This window comes from Netta rufina, assembly GCF_964035555.1.
Source record: "Netta rufina genome assembly, chromosome: 16".
In the NCBI taxonomy this organism is placed as follows: Eukaryota; Metazoa; Chordata; class Aves; order Anseriformes; family Anatidae; genus Netta; species Netta rufina.
In genome coordinates this window covers 927,974-942,069 of record NC_140140.1, presented here as the reverse complement: position 1 = coordinate 942,069, position 14,096 = coordinate 927,974, and the positions used below count along the sequence as shown (strand labels likewise).

The 14,096-nt window shown below is 43.9% G+C and overlaps 2 protein-coding genes across 5 annotated transcripts; one reads left to right on the top strand and one right to left on the bottom strand.

Moving 5' to 3' along the window:
* Window positions 1-232: 232 nt before the first annotated feature.
* On the bottom strand, window positions 233-7,206 carry SPATA2 (spermatogenesis associated 2). Of its 4 annotated transcripts, XM_084296837.1 has the most exons (4): window positions 7,070-7,206; window positions 4,744-4,886; window positions 4,461-4,617; window positions 233-2,663 (listed from the first exon to the last, which is right to left on the bottom strand). In XM_084296837.1, the coding sequence occupies exons 2-4, from the start codon at window positions 4,776-4,778 to the stop codon at window positions 1,410-1,412; spliced, it is 1,446 nt and encodes a 481-aa protein (XP_084152963.1). In that variant the 5' UTR covers window positions 4,779-4,886; window positions 7,070-7,206; the 3' UTR covers window positions 233-1,409. The 4 variants fall into 4 exon arrangements, with proteins under 4 accessions (XP_084152963.1, XP_084152960.1, XP_084152961.1 ...); XM_084296834.1 differs by having other exon boundaries at window positions 4,461-4,886; XM_084296835.1 differs by lacking the exon at window positions 7,070-7,206 and adding an exon at window positions 6,854-6,986 and having other exon boundaries at window positions 4,461-4,886.
* Window positions 7,207-7,477: 271 nt separating this feature from the next.
* RNF114 (ring finger protein 114) lies at window positions 7,478-13,320 on the top strand. The gene is made up of 6 exons (XM_084296802.1): window positions 7,478-7,651; window positions 8,072-8,222; window positions 9,257-9,363; window positions 10,095-10,209; window positions 11,068-11,175; window positions 11,390-13,320. Exons 1-6 carry the CDS (start codon window positions 7,503-7,505, stop codon window positions 11,453-11,455), a joined length of 696 nt encoding a protein of 231 aa, XP_084152928.1. The 5' UTR covers window positions 7,478-7,502; the 3' UTR covers window positions 11,456-13,320.
* Window positions 13,321-14,096: the final 776 nt, after the last annotated feature.

Below are 14,096 nucleotides of genomic sequence, written 5' to 3'. Positions count from 1 at the left end.
TAAATAAATAAATAAATAAAGCCTATTCATAACTGGGTGTTCTTTGGGGGGGTCAAACTGCACAGAGTCTAGCACAATGGAGTCCTGGTTCTCAGCTAGAGTTCCTATGTGCTACAATAATACAAATAAATACTATTATCCAATTCACATCCATAATTGTTAGGTTTACTTTAACAGGATTCACAAATGAGCTCTGATTTTTAACCAGGCCAGTGCTTTACTTGTTGGACTACACTACAGACTTTGCAGTGAATTTGGACACAAGCATAACATTGATACTTACAATTCCCATAACCACAAAGGAAAAGCGTGCACTGAGAACCAAAATCTTGCAGTTCTTAGACAAGACTCCACCTAATTTAGTGGCAACCTTATCAGAAGAAAAAAAAAATGTTAGATTGAAAAAAAAAAATAATGATCAGAGCCAATAACATCAATCTGCCACAGTGACCATAACAAGCTATGAAATACAGTACAAGTAAAAACAAAACACCACCTGAACAAATAACCCAGAGAGACTTCATAGTTATAATGATTTTACCACTTTTAAAAACTCAACATATTAAATATTTATTAAAAATAAACTGTTTCCAAATTACCTATTTACAGTACAAAGAACAGTACTTAATACATGTGCAACAGAAAGTGAAGAAAATCGGTACTCATCTGGAAGGACGACACTCTAGGCATAATTTAAGTGACATAAACACAGGTTCACCTTTTTTAAAATACCATACAGTAAAAAACAGGATGATATTGGCAACACTAGAAAATAAAGCACATACTGTTTGGATTATATAAGCTTGAGATAAACAACCGGGACAGAAGGGGAGAAGGAAGAAACATGATGAAAAGAAGAGATGCTGCGGTGTTTGCATTTCGGAGATCAAGAAATGCAGACACACTCTGAAAAATAGTCCTTGTTGGCGAAACAAGCCATTCACATATTTCTTGCACATTTTAAAGTCATACTTTACCAAAAACTGGCAGTAGTTTCATCACCCCCAGAAAATGAGAATCTTATTTCTTAGAGCCTCGCATGGTTTCGTTTGGGCAAGGAGATGACTAAAATGGTGTGGAAGGTGTGATGTCACTTTTCTAAAATGCAACAGCTGCCAAGTTTTAAAGAAAAATGTGCTCCTCTCCCCCATTTCAATTGAGAAGGAACGATGATTTATTTAGGAGTTACCTAAATTATAGCAGCATGAAATCTAATGTATCTGCAGCATTTGGTAAGCCACAAAAATCAAGAACTGGCACCCGATCACTGAACCATGGTTCCGAATATTTGGGCATGTCATTTCTGTAAGAGGTCAGTGTTTTTTTTCTCATCAGTGGAGTCAGAACATGAGTTGTGGTAGCCCTTTCCCCTCCCCTTTTCCTTCTCCTGCAAATCAGAGCAATCAAGTCTATCTATAAACTACGTGGGACAGCTGGGCCGACTTATAGTTTAACTGATTGTTAGGCATGAACCTGTGAAGCTCGCTTTTTCTACAGCAGGGATCGTAATAGTAAGCGCTGAGGCAAGTGTCACATGAGACTTTTGAGCAAAATGTGCAAGTGTTTGCAGCTCCGGATCGGTTACAAAAGCCACAGCGTGAGGTGCCTGAAGATTTGGATTTTGAACTGAACTGGGAAGCCCTCTCCTGACTCTGAGTCTGTGACGTGTACTGAGATTTCTCTCTTAAAGCCGACACAGGAGACAAGCCGTCATTTGGAACAGATTTAATGGAGTAGGTGCTCTGTTTCACTGCTGGATAATCCTGCCTAGAGTTGAACAGATTGTCACACTTTTGGCAAACAGAAGTGCCACAAGGTACACCACAGTTTTGGCATTTGATGGAAGCTGCCTCTTTGGCTAGATGGGCGCGCTTGTGGTAAACAGGGTTGGCATCATTTTTTAGCAGCCACACATCAGGCTTAATAGCTTCTTGTCTTTTAAAATTCAACATACTTCTTGAATCGGGGTCAGTATATAAATCTAAGTCCTCTTGAGCAGAAAAATAGGAGCTGTAAGGGACATTCGTTCTTAACATGCCGTTGTGATGAGATGAAGTTGGCAAGAATTCATCGGAACATGCATGTGGTGAGCTTGACATTGTCAGGAGGGAGGGTGACGGACGGATAATCTCATCCTTAATGTCATCTTCCGCATCGACCAGAATTGGTTCTTTCCTGAGACTCAAAGAGCTCATCAAAGGTGGTTTCTTATTTTCCCAGTAATTATCATATGTGTCCACTGATTTAGAAGGCTTGCTCACCTTTGGCTTGAAGTAATCTTTAGAGGCCCGTTCGCTTGCCGACTTCTGAAGCACCATTCGTGCCATGGAGGTGTTTAGGTTTTCCTTGCACTCTGCACGCCGCTTCATGGCTTCCGAGCAGCCTCGAACATCTTCATTGCTGGTTTTCCGTTCATTTATGACATCAATCTCTGAGTAACCTTTATCCTTCACTTGCAAATGAATCTCAAGGAGCTGCTCACATTCCACTTTGGCCAAAAAGAGTTCAAATGAAACCATTTTCACTTGGATGGCATCAACCTGCTCTTTGAGCTTGTATGTTGTTCCCAGTTCTTGGACATAGCCCATGTAGTTCAGAATCTGCCTTACATCATCTTCAGTTAGAGCAGACTTCACGTAATAAACAAAGGGTCCAGTGTAGGTCTAAGGAGGTGGGGTGGAGAATAAAAGGAAAACTAGGTTACAAATTCAGTGGACTAGATGTTCAGATAGCTCAGTGACAGATACTACAGAATTAAACAGAACGATGACAGAGAACACACACGTCTCCCATGGCAAGACAAACTCCATTTCTGCCTCCCTCCTGTTCAGCACATGGAAATTCTGCATGAGGCAAATTCAGAGTAGGAGAACTTTCGTTCAAACTGAAAGCCTGATTAGCATAATGTCCTCCTTGCTGATTTAATTCACTACCCTGTACACTAACTCTCACACGTACCAGAAATGTCTCTGTTTAGAAGTCTAGCATAAAAGCCAAAAGGCAGAGATTTAATGCATTCCCCTTGGACAGGCGACAGCTGAAGATAACAAGAGCTCGGTATTCCTGCAAGAGCACCGCAGCCCTCCTCGATTCAGGCTTAAATATACTCAGATGCACTTTTCTGTGTGGAGGTGTCTGCGGGTGTATAATTACTATGCAACTTCAGTGCCTATTTTCTTTAATCTAGTATCAGGTCAAGAGTTTCCACTAAAAAAGCCCAAATATGGAGGGGAGTTTGCACAAGCTGAAGTTCCCTTAGCACCCGCCATACCTGAGGCATGCTGTTAACAGCTGGAGTTGTTCTGGATCACAGGGAGGAATAGCCTGGCCACCGTGTCTTTGTAAAGAACAAATACTGGATCCAAAATGCACAACCAAAGCCAGTAACAGCAGCACATCAAGACATACCCTGGATGGATCAGCCAGCACTCCAAGGACAGAACTTAAGCACAGTGATAAAGGTACAGTGAAGAAAGGACCAGTTTTCTCTTCGGAGAAAGATGACTCTCAAACGCCCCGGCCCACTGCAGGGGGGTTGGAACTAGAGAATCTTTAAGGTCCCTTCCAACCCAAACCATTCTATGGATCTATAAAGTGAACCACTCAAATTCTCTGCTAAATTGCAAAAGCATCTTAAGAAAAAAGCAAAAACACCCATCTCACTGGCACACGCAACCTGCAAAAGACGAAAATAAACCAAAAATGTTTTTATCCAACTTTCAAGCCTCAAATGTTGAAGTCACCTGCAGTATCCCTTATGGAAACACTGCAGGAGCTTTGAGTAAGAATGTAAGGACAGGCAAAAGACAAAACAAAAAATTGTCAGCAGAGAACTTGTAGCTGTCTTCCAGCACTCAAGCCGAGCAATGCACGAGTTCCTACACTTCACTGTGAGGACCTGGCACAGATAATTTGAAAGCGCATTAAAATCAAAATCTCATTAATTGAGAACTGACAAGCAAAAATATTCTGGAAATATTTCAGAGAAGTTCCTTTACCATTATCACATAACACATGGGAACCCCAGCAAAGTGTCCACTTGAAAGCCTGCACTGATCATTAGTACTTAGGCTATGTTAATAGCTGTTGGGACATTAAACCAAAGCTACGGGCGAGCTTAAACATGACTTAATCACTCGCCCTAGTAAAAGCATCTCTCAGTAGATATTAGGACAGTAATAGGACAGGTGAACAAAAACCTTAAAATAAGCTCTTCCTCTGTTTGAGGAATTACTTCAGAAATGCAGACAGAGCTTGTAGTTCTGTCAGGACAGCCTCACCAGCACAAACTTGGCATTTTACCTTTCTTACAGCTCCTGCTTACCAGCTCTACATACAGTCACATACAGACATTACCCTAATGTGCAGGAAAAAGTGTTGTCTTAAGAGAAACGTGTGAAATATTTTAGAAAAGCAAAATAAATCACATTCTCACTAGTGCCACATAGAAGATGTCTTACCTTAATGTTTTTGAACTCCTTTTTCCAGGGATAAAGGAAGAGGTTGATTCCAACCGTCTCAAGCATGCTGAATGCATTATGGAGAGAATGTAAACTGGAGGATTTCAGAGCTCTCAGTGAGTTTTCAGCCATCTCATAAAATTTTATCAACCGGAATCTATAAAAGGGATCAATTTTGGGAAGGCAAAATAAGGCGGACGCTGCCACTCGCAAATACTCATCATTAATAGGACGCTGCTTGTTGTCAGAGACACTCAGTTTGCACTCATGGAACTGTACATACTTCCTAAATAAATCGTCTTTGTATTTTGTATCCATTGAACTCAGCTTTTGTATCACGCCGGAGAAGCTACCTCGTCTCTCTCATGGTTGTTCGGCAGTGGGTTGAGTATCGGACATTACAAATCTTCAGCAACGGCAACTCCTCTGGAACAGAAATTGCAAACAAAGACAAGTCAGCACCGCTGCACAAATCCCAGCTGTCCCCAGCCTCTACTTGCTTCACAGGACTCTATAAAATGGTTTGCAGAGCAGGAGCTCCTGGAACAGCCTCTCCAGGTCTCTGAAAAAGCGCAAGCACCCCAGGAAGGCTGATGTCCTGCTTCTCCCTGCATTCACTACTGCTTTTTCGAGTCATCTGCCTAAAACAGAGCACAATAAACTCAAATCAATGAAAGAAAGTCCGTGTAGGCGCGTGTCCAGCTTGAAAATCCATTGGGTCAGGGAGCCAAGACAGAAGTAACTCACAGCAAAGGACTGAGAGGAAAAAATGAGGGCATTTTGTTGATTTGTTTGTTTCAGGACTTCTCTCAAGGTTTGATCTCACCCTTTTGGTTCAAACGACTTACGCAAACATGATTTTAATCAGTGTTTTTTTTTTTGCCCTGCACAGCAATACACAGATTAAAAAATCCCACAGAGTTTCATTTTGCTCAAATTGGGAAGGCATCTAGTTTTGTTTTGTTTTTTTTTTTTCTTTCCCCCAGTAGCAGAGGACAGCTCACAGACCAAGCAGATTCATACCCTTCACTTTTTTACTTCTACCATTTTCCAGGCTTTTGACTGCTGCCCCTACTCCACCTGATGGCATGCCTGGGCCATCACCGTGCCGAGTGTTTTCAAGCCACCCTACAGAAGGTGCTCAGCCTACAGAAGGCACTGCCCCCAACACTGACGTGGAGCCAGAGCCTTGGCTGAACGCTAGCAGGTGCAAAGATCGCAATCTTTTCAACAAAGAGCCACAACTGCCATTTCTAGCTGTTTTATTACAGCAGAGCAAAGCCATTCCTGCTTCAACACCACGTAGGCAGTGTTCTTCACCTTACTGAGCTCCCGTACAACACAGAAGAAGCTAGTGCCCAAACAAGCCTCTCCACGCTACCTTCCCAAAGCCAGGTAAGGAGCAGGCCAGCAGACTCTCTCAACTGTGGTTAAAAAGCTTTCTTTGTTAAATTAGCATGATCTAGCACTTCGCAACTGTGAACCAAGAGGAAGAGCACAAGGGACAGAAGTTGAATTTAGTTCAGCCCTCTCCACGAGGAGTTCTCTCTCCTAGCTCTTTTCTCCTGAGATCGTACAAGATGAGAAATCATACCAAATTTCTGCTACTTAGCAAGAAGAGCTCTATGACAGGGCTTCAGAGAAAAATCCTTGTTCGGTACACTGCTAACACACCCTGAGGGTAAGCAGGGATCTCATGCTGGTAAGGATTAAATATCACAATTCTTCCATCTCCAATGTTAATAACTGCTCAGTGACAGAGCTTGCTTGTGTGTATGAGACCTCAGGGCTAGGAAAGTCCCTGCAGGGAAGGAAGGGACTTCCTTTGAGAGACGCGAGACGCCGTGAACTGTGACATTCAGCGGTGCTGCCAGCCCCACCCCTGCCGTGCTTGCTGCACATGCCAGAGCTCAAGCAGCCGAGGAGCGAGGCATGACAGCCAGCCTCTGCAGCACTGCTCCTCTGCCCGTGTGGGAGCAGAACACGCTCAGCCGAGGCAGCCCGCACGCGGCGAACAACCATGGTTACGGGGCCGGCAGAAATCTGCGTGCGAGAAGGCAGGGATAAATATAGTGCTGCAAACAGCAGCTGGAGGAGCGGGTAAAGCAACAGGGATGTTTTGCTAAGGATTATTCAAGGAAAGCCCCAAAATCCCAGGGAAAGGTGTGAACAGTGAGATCTGAGCAGGGTCTGGGAGGGAAACAGCAGGGCTGCTGCCCTGCGGGGTCACAGCCCCACCGAGAGGGCCGGCGGCAGGGCCCAGGCTGCGCAGCCTCACACACCCCAGCCCCTGCGTGCAGGACGGGGCACAGGACAGACCCTCGTGCTCCCAGCACCGATAAACCCACAGCCACCGCGCCTTTACCAAACGGCTAATTAAGAATTGAGCTCACCAGGACCCAAGAACCGACCGCTTCGACCCAAAGCGCCACCGGGCAGCACCTCACGCAGCCGAGCGGCCCGGAGCAGCACCCAGCGGGGCGCCAGCGCCCCCGGCCCACAGCCTCGGCCGCTCCCCCCCTCCCAGGACACGGCCCCAGGACACCGCCCCCGCCCGTCAGCGCGGCCCCGAGCACGCCCAGGGCCGCCCGCGCCGCCCCCTCACGCACCGCGCCGGGCCCGTCCCTCCCCGCTCCGTTCCGCCGCCGCTCTGCCGGAAACGCCCCGTGACCCGGAAGCAGACGCGGGGCCGCCCCCGGAGGAGGCTGGGGCAGCCCAGGCACAGCCCGGCCAGGCCCTCGGCGGGGGAGCGCCCCGGAAGTGAATGGCGGGGGAGGGAAGCCCCGCCTCCCGCGGTGAGGGCACTTCCGGCGGATGACGACATGCGGCGGGGCAGGCCCCTCGCAGCAGGCCACGCCCATAGCAACAGACCCCGCCCCTAGCGACTGCCCGCCCCATTCAGTTAGGCCACGCCCCGCGCGACAAACCACGCCCCCAGCCAACGACCGCCCATCCACATCGCCCCCTCCGTCTCGGCCCCGCCCATAAGTGGGCGTGGCCTCTAGGCGGAAGGGGCGTGGCCGTGCGGCAGCCGCCGGCGAGATGGCGGTGGCGGGGGGCGGTGGCGGATCGTCGGCGTCCTGTGCGCCCTCCGCCCGCGGCCTCGAGCGGCCCGACCCGCTGGCGCGCCTCACCTGCCCCGTGTGCCTCGAGGTGTTCGACAGCCCCGTGCGCGTCCCCTGCGGACACGTGTGAGCGACTGGGGGCGGTGCCGGGGGGCTGTGGTCGGACTGAGGCCTAAGGGCTGGGGCCTAAGGGCTGGGGGCTGCGGGCTGCGCCTCTGTCCTAGGCCCGGTGTCGGTTGGGGCCCTCCCGGTCGGGCCCTCAGTGCCTTGCCTCGGCCTGGGGGACCGTGGGGGTTGAGGCAGGTGTGGCTCGCTTGCCCCCTGCTCACCCCACCTGTGGCTGCCCCAAGGCCTCTCTGACCGACGCTAAAATCTGCCATTATTAAATATTTTCCATGGTTTTCTCTCCTGGAGGGCACAGAGGCTGAGTATACCTGCCTGTGGTGCTGCCTCTCCCCGGGGCTGCATGCCAGCAGGGCCTGGGCTGCCAGGAGCGCTCCTCCCACTGCCTCTCATCCTGGTTTTTCTTTCCTTTTCCCCCTCCAGGTTTTGCACGCCATGCCTGCAGGAGTGCCTCAAGCTCAAAAAGCCAGTCTGTGGTGTCTGCCGCAGCACCCTGGCTCCTGGGAGCAGGGCTCTTGACTTGGAAAAGCAGATCGAAGTGACAGAAACCACTTGTAACGGCTGCAACAAAAAGGTACAGGGGGGCTTCAGAATGAGGGGTGCGTGGTGTGCCTGTACAGCACTACTGCTTCCAGGGAGGCAAATTGCTTTCTGCTTTATATGGAATTGGGTCAATTTGTTTTGCTAAGTGCTGCTGATATTCTATGTAGGCAGCACCCAAATGTTGATATTCTTTCAACAGTTTTTTGGGGTTTATTGTTACCTCCCCAGGAAGTGGATTTCAAGTGAGAAATGTTATTATAAAAATAACAGTAAAATGCTGCTTCTGAAGCAGATTCTGTGAGCTTGTGGGAGGACCATCATAGTGAAAGAGTGGATATGATTTTAGATAGTGATCACCTAAGCTCTTAAACAGAAGTTTGTTTGTTTCATTTGAAACAGTTAAAAGACCCACTTCACTTATTTGAGCAGTTATGTTCTGTGGAGGTGCTGTTGGTGTCCTGCATGTTGAATACATGTACCATGTCTTCCTCTTGGTTCCTTCCTCTTTCTAAAGTTAGACTACTTAGCACTGAGTCTAGAACAGAGCATCTTAACTGATGGCAAAACAACAAGAAAAGAATAACTAGACACTAAGGTGAGAGCAGCACTGTTCAGTTGATTTCACTTTTAATTTCTGGTTAGCCTTTTCATCGTTGTAGCCAATAGAAAATTCTGGTGTGCTGATTACTAGTTGTTCAACCTGTAATTAAATCTATGCTGCAGTCTGTGCTAAAAGCCAAATTTCATTTTTCATTTATGGCCTCTTCTCAGCAGTGAGGTAAACAGGCTTTTTATAAAGTACATTTTCTCATGTTATAACATGGGTTAAGTCAAGTAAGCTGTCCTAAACAGTACTGTATTTGTAGAATGTTACAGGCTGCAAAGTTATAGGTTAACTAATCTGTAATCTTAAAGCTTTCCACCTTATCAGCTGAAATGTCTGTTTCTTTCCTGCCTTAGCACTGTCTGCAGTAAGCTGCTTTATTTGTGTTCTACTTCTGCTTGGAATTGTAGAAGTGAGTGCAAGTAATTTAAATTAACATTCCTATGTAATTGTCTTCACAGATGTATCTCTCAAAGATGCGCAGCCACGCAGCTTCTTGTTCAAAGTACCAGAACTATATCATGGAAGGTGTGAAAGCTGTGACTAAAGAACCACTCCACAACACCAGGTAACCTGCTGTTCTCTGGAAACGCTTGCCTTTAAGGTCACAAAAAGAGGGCTGAAAAATTGTTATAAAGTCTCGGACTTGATTCCTAGAAGAGGTCTTCTAGCTTTTTTTGTTGTTTTAAACTGCATTATGGTCTTTCATGCAAACTGTAGAGTTCTGCAGTAAAAGTAGACATTACCTTTTCACTCAGTTTGTTCGTTAATTGTTAATCCTTTTGCAACAAAAAAAACTTTATCCTGTAACTGACTGTGCATAAGCAAACTCTTTGCCTTTTCTATGTAGTCTATGCACAAGACAAGATCAGGGTACCTGGCAGAAACATTTCTTTAATAATAACTGTATCTCTGTCTTTTAATGCTAGTAATGGAGGGAATTTGGAGCTGACTGCAGCTTGCTTAACTCCGTTTGAGCATTCTGGGTGGTACCTCATGCATTTAAAAAGTTAAAAAAAAAAAAAAAAAAAAAGTAATACATGTCACTTTTAGGCTTTATAGAAATATTTTTATTTAAAAATGTATGACATTAAGAGTTCCTTAAGATATCGTCAGGAATTAAAAGGCTGATTCTTAAAATCTGCTTGTCTTAATTGCATAGATTAATTTTTAGTAGATAGTAAGATAACTTCAGAGTAGTGAATCCCAAATCTTTCAACTTTTCGAAAATGATAGAATGTTTTGTACTTCTAACTCTATGGAAATAATAAATTGCTTCTTTTTTTCTCCCTCAATTAGGAACTTCCCCAATCGCTTCACCTTTCCTTGTCCATATTGCAGCGAGAAAAACTTTGATCAAGAAGGACTAGTTGAGCACTGCAAAACATTGCACAGCATGGATGCAAAACAAGTGGTAATAAAAAGTCTTGGTGCAGGAATTGCAATGAAGTCTAGTCTTAAATCCCTTTGAAACAATGAATTAGAGACTTACTGCTTGAAGTTAAGTACATACTTATAATTGCTTCTGTTAAAGTCAAATGTGGGTATGCTGTTTGTTTAGTTTAAGTTCTACATAATTTTAATTTTGCTTTTTGATGCGTTCTCTGAAGGTGACTAATCTAAATTCATACTGCATCTACTTCACGTATTTGTCTCATACTTGCAAAATGGTAGGCTTTCAAAGTGAACTAGGCACAGTAACAAACATACAATTAATACAGTAGTTTGAAAAAAATCTGTCTTCAGTAATAAGGGATTATAAACTACTGTGGAAAAAAATGATTGAAAAATATATATTTCTAGTAGTCTTTATCTGCTGATACTGTATCTCCTATAAAAGTAGTTGCAAAACTTGGAATTGAGTTTGAAGCTTTCATTTGTTTTTAAAATTCTTTGAAATCCCAAATTTATTTAGGAAAAAAAAATTATTGGAGAGAGGTGATCTTTCGAAGTGACCAGGGAAACTTCTCTGTCACTGAGAAATGAAGCCTGAAATCTTCTAAAGCAAGCAGCTGTGATCAATTCTAATTTACAATATGTAGAGAAGACTACACTGTTCCTATTCAAAGGTCTAAGACCTGAATTTAAATAATTCAGGGTTATCAGAGGCTTCTGTGAATGACCCAGCAAAGTAACTGATGTCACTTTGCGTACAGAATAGTGATAGTTATGAATCTCAGTCTTCAGTTTTCCACAGTCTCTGTCCTACCTCTTCTAGTATAAATGTTGAAGCACTTAATTGTTGGGGCTTTTTTTTATTTATTTCTCAAAGGTTTGCCCAATTTGTGCCTCGATGCCATGGGGAGATCCAAATTACAGGAGTGCTAACTTCATGGAACACCTTCAGAGACGACACCGGTTTTCATACGATACTTTTGTGGTACGTGTTTCTTCACCCTTGGAATACGTGAGCCTGATGACTCTTAAAACCCAGCTTTTTTTATGTAGCCACTACTGTAAAATGTAGTCCTTGCAGATGGTATAATGAGAGAAGTTGAATTACTGGTAAGTCAGAGGAGGAGACAGCTGGTTTTGTGTTGTGTTAACCAATATGGCCCTGGCAGTAAAAGAATTTCTGTACCCTTTGTTCATAGGATTATGATGCTGATGAAGATGATATGATGGCACAGGTTTTGATGCGTTCTTTGCGGGATAAATAAAATAAAAAAGAAGACTAATTGTCAAACCAAGCTTCCATGAGAGGGAAATGGCCAGCATTCTTGCACTTCTCCCTGTCCATGCCAAGATGAACTCAGGCATTCAGAAATATGGAAGACTTTAATCTTAGTTTTGAATCTCCATTTGATCTTTTGGTATCATTCTTGTTTTTTATTAATATGACTACGTTGTTCAACCACGTAAGGCTAATTTTCTTATTTGTTTCACACAAAGCTTAATTATAGGTCAGTGTGGAGGAGACAGTTCTGTTTTCCTTCACATCTGCCTGTTTTCTGATTGCTTTCTGCCAGTTGTGCTAGTTTGACTAAAGCCATAAATATTCCAAATTGATTGGCATGAACTAGCTGGTAAATCTCTTCTTCCCCTGATCTTGTTTACATTTCTTAAATGATAGTATGAGAGGTGTCTTTGTGGCTCTTTTCCTTTAGTGAGACCCCTAGGTGCTAACTCATCAGATTAGTTCCTGTTTCAAGTGGCCTATGATGCCTGTGATTTCATGATGTTTACCAGTGTTTGAATTCTCACAGGCAGCCTCTCAATTATATGGAAAACATGTCTTCAGTATGTCTTCAAACTGCAACATTCCTTAGCAAAAATGTTTGAAGCTGAGTAAGAAACTAGTTCAAAACGCTTTAGTTCTACACCTGATTACAATTTTGTTCCATACTTTGACCATAATTTCTAGCCTGCCTGGAAAACAGAACTTTGGTGTTAGCTAAAATGCATAACTTTCAACTGTTATAGCAAATATTAATCATTTGTTGGCCTTATTAAATTGGTGTTTAAAAAATCGGTTTTCTAGGAATCTTAAGCCTTATGCTTGTAGGGGAATTCAGAAGCTTTTTCAATATCCGTATCTTATGTAAACTAAAAATTTCATATATATATTCCTAGTTGTTCCATCCCTCAAGGCAAGCTGGTAGCAAAACTTATAACCCATAGCACTTGCACTGCACTGCCTTCTGCATTGCAGATTCTAACAAGTATTTTGAATTCCTGTTTTTATTTAAATGTCGCTAAGGTAGTTGAAGCTGTACTTAGATTGTTTTCCATATACATACAGGATGGAGGTATAGCTTTCAAAGAAAATGTAAAATATAAACAAGTTTGAATTCATAGAAAATGGATACTTGATACTCAGTTATACACTTTCATTGTAGAGTTTCATTTTTAGTTTAACACTAATTGCACAATCAATATGCTGAGATCAAGCAGTCTCAGAGACCCGAACAGAACTTGGAAATTGGAGTAGTAGTGCTGAGATGTCTGGTCTCATTGAACTTGGCATGTCTGATTGGAGCAGTGGACCTGCATCACCACAGAACTGAGTACTAATCAATTTGTTTGACCAATAAACTTCACACTCTGCAGACTGCAGCATAGCCTTACCCTTAAGAAATGAAACGCACCCCAGCTAAAATATCTTGATTAAACTGTGTCCAGCAAGTTTGTGGCTTCTAATATATTTAACTTGGTTTTGGTGTGCTTTCCCTAATGTGGTAAGGCTGGTATAGATTCTCACTGAGGTATCTGCTTGGTGACTGCAATCTTAGTCTTAGGGAAAAAATACATCAGTGTGGGAAAAGTACTGTGTTGTGGGGTTGGTGATTCCTAATGCTTGGTCTGTGAAGAGATTACAATGTGCTAGTGGTTGGGTAGGGATTTCTAGGTTCTGGCTATGACAAAGTTTTGTGATAAAGATTGGCCTGAGTCTAGATTTCTGCAACTGTTCTAAGTGCACTTCCATGCAATTCTGACAAAATGTTTAAGGAGCAGTTTGAAGCTTCTGAGCAATTAACTTTTGTCATGTTTTTGACTTTTGAAGACAAGTTATAAATAAAGTTCATTTAATTTATAAAACCCTACCTTCATGTCAGCTTTTGCCATTTCTTCCTCCTGGTCCATGCACTTCATTTTAGCACCTCCCTAAAAGCAGCTCCTGCTGGCTGTGTAAAGCTGCACGGAGCACGCTAGGAACTGGGAAACACTGCGGAGACTTCACCTCTATCTCAACAGGCTGTTTTGTATGGGTTTATTGTTAGTTGCAGCTTCTATAATCTTCCAAACAATGGACCAGATGGGTTATGAAAGCCAGTAACCCATCTGAAAATGAGCTCACATGGTTCTAATCTGGCTATGAGCAAGCTCAAAGCTGAGCTGAGCAGAACGCTGCAGGTAGAGTCTGGTGGGGTAATGTTCGTGTAAACCAGAGGAACAAATCCCTGGATTGTCCTGGTGAGTCGGGAAGGGTTGGCTGTCCAGGAGGGCTTTACTTTCAGCGGAAATTTTTCCAACTCCTACGGCTTTAACTCCTCTGCCTGTCAGGTTGTGGTGTTTGTATTCTTGTGTTGTCTTCTGTTTAGCTGGAGACAAGGAGGTGAGAACTGGCTTGCAGCGCCACTGGGTGAGGTCAGTCTAGTTGCTCAGGCTGAGTGATCGTGCCCTGTGACAGAGCTGTTACTGGCTGTGCAGCTTGGGTTTGATTTGCTTCAACTTGATACTCAGGAATTATTTCACATGGTACAAAACAAAATGATTGGCTGGAAGATGTGCAGTAGTTCTCCTTTAATTTTGATTAAATTTGTGTGTGAATAAGAAGCAATGTTTTGGCACCTCCTAGCT

Bases quoted from the DNA above. Each gene is read 5' to 3' on its own strand.
- RNF114 (XM_084296802.1), top strand. From the start codon at position 7,503: ATGGCGGTGGCGGGGGGCGGTGGCGGATCGTCGGCGTCCTGTGCGCCC. The intron at 7,652-8,071 runs GTGAGCGACTGG...TTCCCCCTCCAG, and splicing joins CGCGTCCCCTGCGGACACGT to GTTTTGCACGCCATGCCTGC. The intron at 10,210-11,067 runs GTAATAAAAAGT...TATTTCTCAAAG, and splicing joins GCATGGATGCAAAACAAGTG to GTTTGCCCAATTTGTGCCTC.
- SPATA2 (XM_084296834.1), bottom strand. From the start codon at position 4,778: ATGGATACAAAATACAAAGACGATTTATTTAGGAAGTATGTACAGTTC. The intron at 2,664-4,460 runs GTAAGACATCTT...CCACCTCCTTAG, and splicing joins AGGAGTTCAAAAACATTAAG to ACCTACACTGGACCCTTTGT.